We start from the raw sequence: 9,210 nt of genomic DNA on the forward strand, positions 1-9,210 counted from the left end.
AGGATACAAGGAAGTATGTGGAGATAAACGTAATAGAACACGTGCCGATTCATCTATTACTTTGTCAACAGCAAAAGTATCTCATATCACCAAGGTCGAACACACTCTTGATTTAATGGACTTGTTTTGACCCTCAAATTCTTAAGTCGACCTTATACTCTAGAGGAAACCAGAAAACCCTCCAGCCCAGTTCAAGAATAAGCCTTTGAAAAGTTACTTCTTCAAAATCAAAAGTATCTCATATCATCTCTTCTCCTTTTTCTTCTCTTTATCCTTCCTGCTGCCTGCATGATAGGAAGAATGAGAACAATCAGCCGGAACTCGAAATCAAACTTCTGATCTGGGACTGATTGCTTACCTTGTCTGTCACCTCTTTCAGCTAGGGGTGGGCAAACGGGTAGAGGAACCGCGGGTAGGGGCGGGTAATGTAGGTTCGTGGTGGGTACGGGCCGAGTCCTCTTTTTTTTGGGAACAAACGGGGCGGGGCGAGGCGGGCCATGGTTATTTACGGGGCGGGCCGGTTCTTAAACTTTAGAAAAACGGGACCCCGAACCGGCCCGTTTCTAATTATAATCAACGATCGAGATTGAATGATAACCTATCATTCAATCTGAACCGTTAATTTGTAACCTAGGTTTCCAAAATCCAAATCAGTTTCAGACTCTCAGTAACTCTCGAATCTCGATCTCTCCAACACTCCCTAACCCTCTCAGCTCTCTCGAATCCACGGCGCCACTCCTCCGTCCACCTTCTCCGACACGACTCCGGCTAGCCACAAGCAAGCCACACACACAGACAAGCACACACACCCTGCTACTCACTCTCTCACTCCCACGCCCCACCTCTCCAGTCTCCACCGTCACTCCCTTGAGCCTCGACTCCCTCGACGGCTACTGTCTACCATCGGCGTAACCAAGACTTTCTGGGGTGGGAAAGTCGAACCTGCTTTCCAGGTTCACCAGGAAGGAGTTTAATTTGGAGTCCAAGTCTACCATTGGCGTTGAGTTCGCCACCAGGAACGAGTTTATATTTTTAGTTTTTCTGATTTGGGTTTGATTTGATTATCTAGCTGATTACTTGGAAATATTTTATATATATAATATCTTGGTTTGAGTTTTGATTGAATTGTATTCGCAGCTCAATTGTTCATTGCTGTTGGTTTTGAGTTTTTTAGGATTCGGTGGAGATTTCATTCCATGAGGATCTGCTGCTCTGCATGTTCAGGGTAATTTTGTGGGCATACTGTTTTCTATGTAATGCTAATTACTAATGCCAGGTGATATTATTGATTGCAATGAAAACTTTGATAATGCCATATCGATTTTGATTCTTAATACGAGTGTTATTTCAGTTTGTGTTTTCTGCATTCGGTTTTGTATGTCAAGTGTTATGATTATTTCAAAGAACACCGATTCTATCACTTGCAATTGAAGGTAACTTTTGATAAGTTTGATAATTTGTAAACCATCTGCGCCACAAGCCGTCGTCCACAAAGCATCACCAGCTGCGACTTTGTCTCTGATCTGTTTAAATTTTCAGGTAACTATTTAAATTTTTAGGGTTTATCGATTAACTCTCACTCTTTCCAAACGCCTTTGTCTCTGATCTGTGTGTGAGTGGGTTGATGTTTTCTCTATTGTTTTCGGCCAGCCGCTCATTTGCAGAAAAACCCCCTTTGTCTCTGATATGTGTCACTGTGATTGTGCAGTTGCAAATTGCAATCTGTGCAGTTTAAAAAAAAAAAAAAAGGGTACCCGTGGACCCGGCCCGAACCGGCCCGTTTTAACCGGGCCGGGTAATGTCCGGTTCCTATACAAGAAAATCCAATCCCCGTCCCGTCCCGGCCCGTTTCGGGTAATGTCAGGTTCTTACAAACTTAGGTTCGGCCCGGCTCGCCCCGGCCCGTGCCCAGCCCTACTTTCAACGGATCTCTTAACTCGGTGACTTGGGGGACTCCTACTACATGGTTTGTATCGCGCTTGACCAAGCCTGAAACTACAAGTAAGCTTCAAGTGAAATTGATACATTACCTTGTGCATCTCTACCGGTTAAAGATACCACCCTTGGATGGAGGAAAAGTATTTCCAGAGAAGATGCCACATCAACCTATGAGACAGATAAGGCAAGTGAAAACGATACCACACTTCGGTACTTAGAAGTTTCGTGATTACTCAGCGGCTTGGATCTTGCAAGTCCCCAACCGAGGAGATTCCCTCACTCGGGAACTTAGAGGAGCACTGTTTGTACCATACTTGACCAATCCTGAAACTATTGAGCACCGGTCAACGTTATACCATCAAGGACCCAGAAGAGTTTCCCTCAAACCAGGAGGACAATCACAGTGCGACACGTGTCAAAATCAGAAGTCAATCATAGCACAACATGTGTCAACATCAGAAGTCAATCACAACACGACACGTGTCAATGTCAAAACAAAGCTAGAAACTCTCCTCTATAAAAGGAGATCATTCTCCCACAATATTTTCTAATGTCATTTGTACTAAATCATTCACTAGTACTCACTAAATGAGAGCTTGAACCTATGTACTTGTGTAGACCCTTCACAATTAATGAGAACTCATCTACTCCGTGGACGTAGCCAATCTGGGCGAATCACATACATCTTGTGTTTGCTTTCCTGTCTCTATCCATTTACATACTTTCCACATTAGTGACCGGAGCAATCTAGCGAAGGTCACAAACTTGACACTTTCTGTTGTACCAAAGTTCTCACTGATTTTGTGCATCAACAAGCTACAAATTTGAATTGGCCACTGAAATAGTTTGATGTAAAAAATGCTTTTCTTCATGGGCACCTGGAAGAAAAAGTATATATGGATTTTCCTCCGGGGTATAATGTCCGAGGGAAAACCGGAGTATGTAGGTTGCGAAAGTCACTTTACAGGCTTAAACAATCAAATCGTGCATGGTTTGGTAGATTCACTCAAGTTATGGGGAGGATTTGGTATTATCAAAGTCACTCTGATCAAACGTTATTTGTGAAATGGAGAAGTGGTAAAGTGACAGCCTTAATTATTTATGTGGATGAAATAACAAGTGATGATTCGGATGAGATGATGAAATTAGAACAAAGTCTTGCTGCTGAATTTGAGATGAAGAATTTGGGAGATTTGAAGTATTTCCTCGAAGTGGAAGTCGCCCGGTCATCTAGAGGTATTTTCTTGTCTCAACGTAAATATGTTCTGGATTTATTAAAGGAAACAGGCATGCTGGGATGTAAACATATGGACACTCCCATCACAAAGAAACATTATTTGGGGATTTATCTAGATCAGGAATCGGTTGACAAAGGTAGATATGAAAGGCTAGTAGGGAGGCTAATTTATTTGTCTCAAACTCGTCCGGATATTGCCTATGTCGTAAGTGTGGTTAGTCAGTTTATGCACTCACCAAGTGTGGATCATATGGCGGCAGTAATGAGAATCTTGGCATATTTGAAGTATGCCTTGGGAAAGGGAATTTTGTATGAACATCATGGACATATGAGGATTGAGGGATTTATTGATGTTGATTGGGCAGGTGATGTGACTGATAGACAGTTTACATTTGGGTAGTTCATATTTGTTGGAGGTAATTTGGTTACATGGCGAAGCAAGAAGCAGAATGTGGTATCACGGTCCTCTGCCGAAGCCGAGTATAAGGGTATGGCACATGGGGTGTGTGAGATCCTTTGGCTATGAAAGTTGCTTTGGGGTCTTGGTTTTAAACAGAAGGAGGTGATGAAATTGTATTGTGACAATAAGTCTGCTAGAGAAATAGTTGATAATCCGGTACAGTATGACATGACTAAGCATGTTGAGGTTGATACACATTTTATCAAAGAAAAGTCGGAAAAGAAGATTATGTCAATACCGTTCATGAACTCAGAGGAACAACTTGCGGATATCCTTACTCATGCCGTGTGTAGTAGGAGGTTCAATGATTCACTTATCAAGTTGGGCATGTGTAACATCTATGCTCCAACTTGAGGGGGAGTATTGGCATGAATCTATATCTTAGGAGAAAAGGAATGTAAATATTTTGTAATTATTAGAGTCATGTTTTAGGAAGGATATTGTGTCCTTTATTTTTGTTTCCTTTCGTAACAATGATTGTATGTACTTTTATTCAGGATTATGGAATACAGAAAAGTTAAGCCATAAAATTCTATTTTTAGCAGCAATGCTCTTTTGAGGCAAAACCTAAAACTTAACAATTTGAATCATTAAAATTTAATATGAAACTTAATAGTTCAAATCGTTGAAAGTTAATGTGAAGTGAGTCTCACTTGAATAAGTTTATTACCTGAATTGAAGGGATATATACCCATGATCGTCAAGGATATCTTAAGTGTCAATTGGATATACACGCATATGAGAATGTTCTAATTTTTTGCAGTTTCATTCCATTAATCAAATAAAATGAACACCATCATCGAAATTGATTTCACACGGAAAGATAACGCTTCCGAGAACAAGATCTTACATCAAAACCCTAATACGAGTCATGACAAAGAGGTCTTCATAGTCCTTTGTCTGGGGGACAGATGACAAAACCACAAACCAAAAAAAAAAAAAAAAAAAATTAATAAATAAATACAAAACACAAAACCTAACTGTATAAATCCCATTACGCTATCGCAACAACGCCATGAGAAAAAAAACTGCACCAACTTTTGATGATTTTGTAATTGTTGACAAAAAAAAATCCTACTATGGGTTTATTATAAAAGAAAATCCTACGATGGGTTTTTCTTTGTTTTTTTCCCTAATAACTAGGGTTTTTACACAAGGGTCCTGATAAACCAAGTAGAAATACTGTTGGAATATGATCAAGATGATGTTGGCTTGTAATCCATCATATTCTAATCTCGATTACTTGTTCCCGTGGCAAAAACTTTATGTTAGAATAAAAGTATTATTGATCCATCTTTGCAGTCCATGATATGGGACGAAGTCTCATCAATTTAAATAGTTGTTTGACAAAAAAAAAAAATTATTGTTGGTCAATCTCATGCCATGTAAATTATTTAATTTAGTCTTAATTAAGATGAGTTTTCTCCAAATTGAGCATATTTTGTAATGGGTTTTGGAAATTTGGTTGAGGTGGTAGTATCTATCAGCAGCTTTCGTGCTGGAATTCTCTGTGTGTTTTGGATACTTGGACCTTTTAACCCTCCACCAACAGTCCACCAGATTAAGGATATGATTTGTACACTTATAATTTCTCCTTTGGCGATTTCTCATTGTATTTCTTCATTAATTAGCTTTTAATTTGCATGCGAATGTGGTGAAATAAAACAGTAAAGTGTCTTATAAAATATATTATAAAAATAACTTTAGCAAAAAAAAAAAACATTGTTACAGTGTTTCGTAAACTTTTATATAATAAATATGATTGTGTTTTAATAGATTGTATTAATTTAATTATTTGACAAATAAAATTCAATTATTAAACATAATTTTAAAAGAAAATGTATTTATTTCTAATTTATACATATCTCAAATACTAATTACTACAACATAGTACTTCAAAATATTGAAATATTTCAAACTAAATAGCTAAAATTCATTAGTACAAGTGCTCAACATTGTTGATGCACTTAAAATACCATAATCAACTGATACATACTTTAAATAGAATAACAAACCAAAAGTTGTTCAATGTGAAAGTAGTCTAACCAAATGCTTTCATCAAACTTGCGGCTATACTATTTCTTAATATTTCTATCTCATGTGATCCTTGAACATGATAATTATGAGATTATTCATCATCACTCTCAATTAATGGGCAATATACCTGTGTTTCGGAATAAATAAGCCGGTTTTTTTAAGTTTGCTTTTGCTGCTTCAGCTTTTTGGTTTTTTTCCCACTCATAATTGAAAAAAAAAAAAAAAAACTGATTATAGATATTTCCTAAATACATTTTAGACCCCAACTTCTTTTTACCCAATTTTTTAAAAATTCCAGTTGGACCAAACTGCTATTTACCTATATCAAACATGAAATATCATGTCACATTTTGCAAGAAAATTTGCTAGCAATTCATCAGATTCACAAAAAGTCAATACCGAACTTTACAATGATACCATCAAACAAAGAAAACAATTCAAAAAGAAATTTCAGTACTCTAACAAAAAGTTGAAAGGCATACATCCAAAAAACTAAAAACCGCCACCACATCCACCGCCATCAGATACCATATCTCCAATTAGCATCCCACCTAGTAACCCTCCTAACACTCCAGCTCCCAGCCCCATCCCAAAGTTCTTCTTCTTTGCTTCCGGCTGGGGTTGCTGCATCGGTGGGTATCCATACCCGGCAGATGGCGGCCCAGGGTACCCATACCCTGGTGGCGGTGGCGGGTACCCATACCCTGGTGGCGGTGGTGGGTACCCATACCCTGGTGGCGGCGGCGGCGGCGGGTACCCGTATCCCTGCGGTGGCGCTGGGTACTCGTATCCAGGTGGCGGAGGCCCAGCAGAGCTGCCAACTGGAGGTGGGTATCCACCATACCCCACCACCGGCTGGACTGACGGTCCAACCACCGGATAGGCCGTTACCGGCTCATTACCCTTTGACGAAGCCGCCGTCAGCGTCGCCTCTGAAGCCGCCACTTTGTCACCAAATTTGTATGAGAACTCGAGCTCACCTTTCGGCTTCCCTGAGGGCTTTCTGACTTGGTAAGCGACAAACTTCATGGAGGCGGCGTCAGCCTTTACGGAATCCAAGAGCTCCTTAACGGGGACGACGACCTGGCCGATGTCTTTGTCGCCGAGGCTGCGCTGGCAGACGAGCTTGAAGACGAGGGAGATGCGGTTCTGCTGAATTAGGTACTCGTCGAGAACGAACTTCATGTGGAAGTTCCAGGTGGGATGGGTCCCGCATCCCTGGGAGACTTTGGTCTTGGTTTTCTGCTTGCCGGCGCGAGATACGTCGTCGCCCTGGAGGGATACGACGGCGTAAACGTCCATCTTGGATAAGAGGTTGACGTCTTTGATGTCTTTGGCTGAGATGAGTTCGAGTTCTAGGATCCTCTGCTCCATTTTTGAGTGAGAGAGAGAGAGAGAACGGGATTTGGGAAATGGGATTTGGGTTGGGAAAGAGAAAAGCTCATAAGCTTTATTATATATCGGTGACAGTCTGAAACAGCAAACACTAAATTTTTATTTTTTTTTCTAGACAAGCAATATTTTATGCTAAATTAAATATTAAGGGGGAAAAGAGTTCGAATCCGAATATTAGTTGGTTGAAGATGAGTTGCTAAGAAATGTTCTCTTCACTAGATTAAGTTTTAAGTTCGAAGTTTCTGACGTCTTGGTAAACGATCGGTAAAAACAAAAATTAAAAAAATAATCGAGACTGTCTATATAAAAAGGTCGTACCCAGTGCACAAGACTCCCGCGTTACACAGGGTCTGGGAGAGGTGAATGTCGGCTAGCCTTACCCCCATTTATGAAGAGGCTGCTCCCAAGTCTCGAACCCGAGACCTACCGCTTATTGACGAAGGCACTTGCCATCGCACCAAGTGCGACCTCTCGAGACTATCTATATAAATCCTAAAAAAAAAAAAAAGGACTAATTATGAGTGATTCGGTAAGATTTGGCTACTAGCAATCTTTTTTAGAATTGTTTAACTTTAACAACGAAAACAATTCACCACTTGTGAAACAGTAAACACTAATTAATCAACACAGAGAGATTAGGTCAGCGCTTGGTGAAGGGTGAATCACATCTGGGAACATTTGGTGCAATAGCTTAATCAGATGCTTAATATAATATCTTCACAATTAATAATTGTTTCAAAAATAATAGATCGCCTTCATTAGAAGCAAGCCGAAATCTTCCACACCACATATCATCTTTAAATGATACTTGCATTCCCTCTTTGAAGATATGCTCATTCTTTCACTTGCAAATAACGTAGTTTCATTATAGAAATTTTACAATTGGAATCGTTCAATTTCTTAATCTTCATTTCAAGATCATTCATATAAAAGAATATTATCCATGCAAAAAATTATTTCAATTGGAGATTATATTTAGTCATCCAAAATATATCAAAAAAATCAATGGTGTAACAACCAAGTAACATATTATTGGTTACTCGTTCATTTATTTGATACATTTGAATGACTAAACAATCTCTCATTCTAATGATTTTTTACGGATGATTGTCAATGAAAATTGAGAAATTAAAGGATTCTGATTATGAAATCTCTACAATGAAGCTGCGTTATTTGCAAGTGGGAATGAGTCTATCCCTAAAAGGGAATACAAGTATTATTCATGATCTTTTTCTAGTAAACACTTAAGGCTTGTTTGTAAATACTTCTCTAAAAAAAATACTCTTATTCAAAAGTGGTACATCTATTGAAATTTAGAAGCACAAGTGCTTTGTGGAAAACTCGGAATTGAAGTGTTTCATGAAGAAGCATAAAGGACTTTTAACCTTTTACGTCAAACATTATTGGAATCGCTTTTGGTGATCTAAAAGTGCCTTTTAGTTATATTTTTACAAGTAAATTAAAAAAAATAATTAGGGTTTAGTGTAAATTACTAGTTATTGTAAGTCAAGGAGACAAGGAGGGTGGCTAAATATTTTTTAGCAAAATTATTACTGGTTAGTGGTTACAGATGTAAAAGGGGGTTCAAGTTTACTCAAAGGGATGGTAGTGCTCCACATATGTTGACTTCTGGGTACGTTTAATTTGTATATCTTTAAAGTAAAACTATTTCTAGTTGTGATTAATTTAAGTATTATGTGATATATTTTTGTCTAATTTTGTTTATATCTCATTCATTATTAAATTAAGTATTGATATAATAACACGAATAGAATGAGTGATGGTTGTTAAAAGTAGCGACCAACGGATGACCTAATAGAAATGTTTAGGGTTGACTGGTCTTTGTTTTGAGCACCAGAAGAAGGGAAATGGAAACTGCATTTCTAGAGCAGATCGAGTTGAGAAAAAGAAGTCATTGACCAGAAAAGAAAAAAAAAAGCACTCGCATCCCAAAGCAGATCGAGTTCAGAAAAAGAAAAAAGTCATTGACCAGGAAAAAAAAAACAGAAAAAGAAGAAGCACTTGCATCCCAAAGATGAATGTTTTATGCATCACTGACGTCCATCGTCTTAAATTGACTCGTTCTTCCTAGTTATTTGTAAAACTTATCTTCCAATACAATAGAATAGTGTTAAAGAAAGAC

General features: G+C 38.5%; 1 protein-coding gene across 1 annotated transcript; it reads right to left on the reverse strand.

Annotated features, from left to right (window-relative positions):
* Positions 1 to 6,033: 6,033 nt before the first annotated feature.
* On the reverse strand, positions 6,034 to 7,196 carry LOC103430791 (protein SRC2-like). The gene has a single exon (XM_008368932.4). It carries the CDS (start codon positions 7,044 to 7,046, stop codon positions 6,165 to 6,167), a length of 882 nt encoding a protein of 293 aa, XP_008367154.2. The 5' UTR covers positions 7,047 to 7,196; the 3' UTR covers positions 6,034 to 6,164.
* Between the last annotated feature and the right edge of the window lie 2,014 nt (positions 7,197 to 9,210).

Source organism: Malus domestica, chromosome 13 (assembly GCF_042453785.1).
Source record: "Malus domestica chromosome 13, GDT2T_hap1".
Classification (NCBI taxonomy): Eukaryota; Viridiplantae; Streptophyta; class Magnoliopsida; order Rosales; family Rosaceae; genus Malus; species Malus domestica.

Coding starts and splice junctions, on each gene's coding strand:
- LOC103430791 (XM_008368932.4), bottom strand. CDS start 7,046: ATGGAGCAGAGGATCCTAGAACTCGAACTCATCTCAGCCAAAGACATC.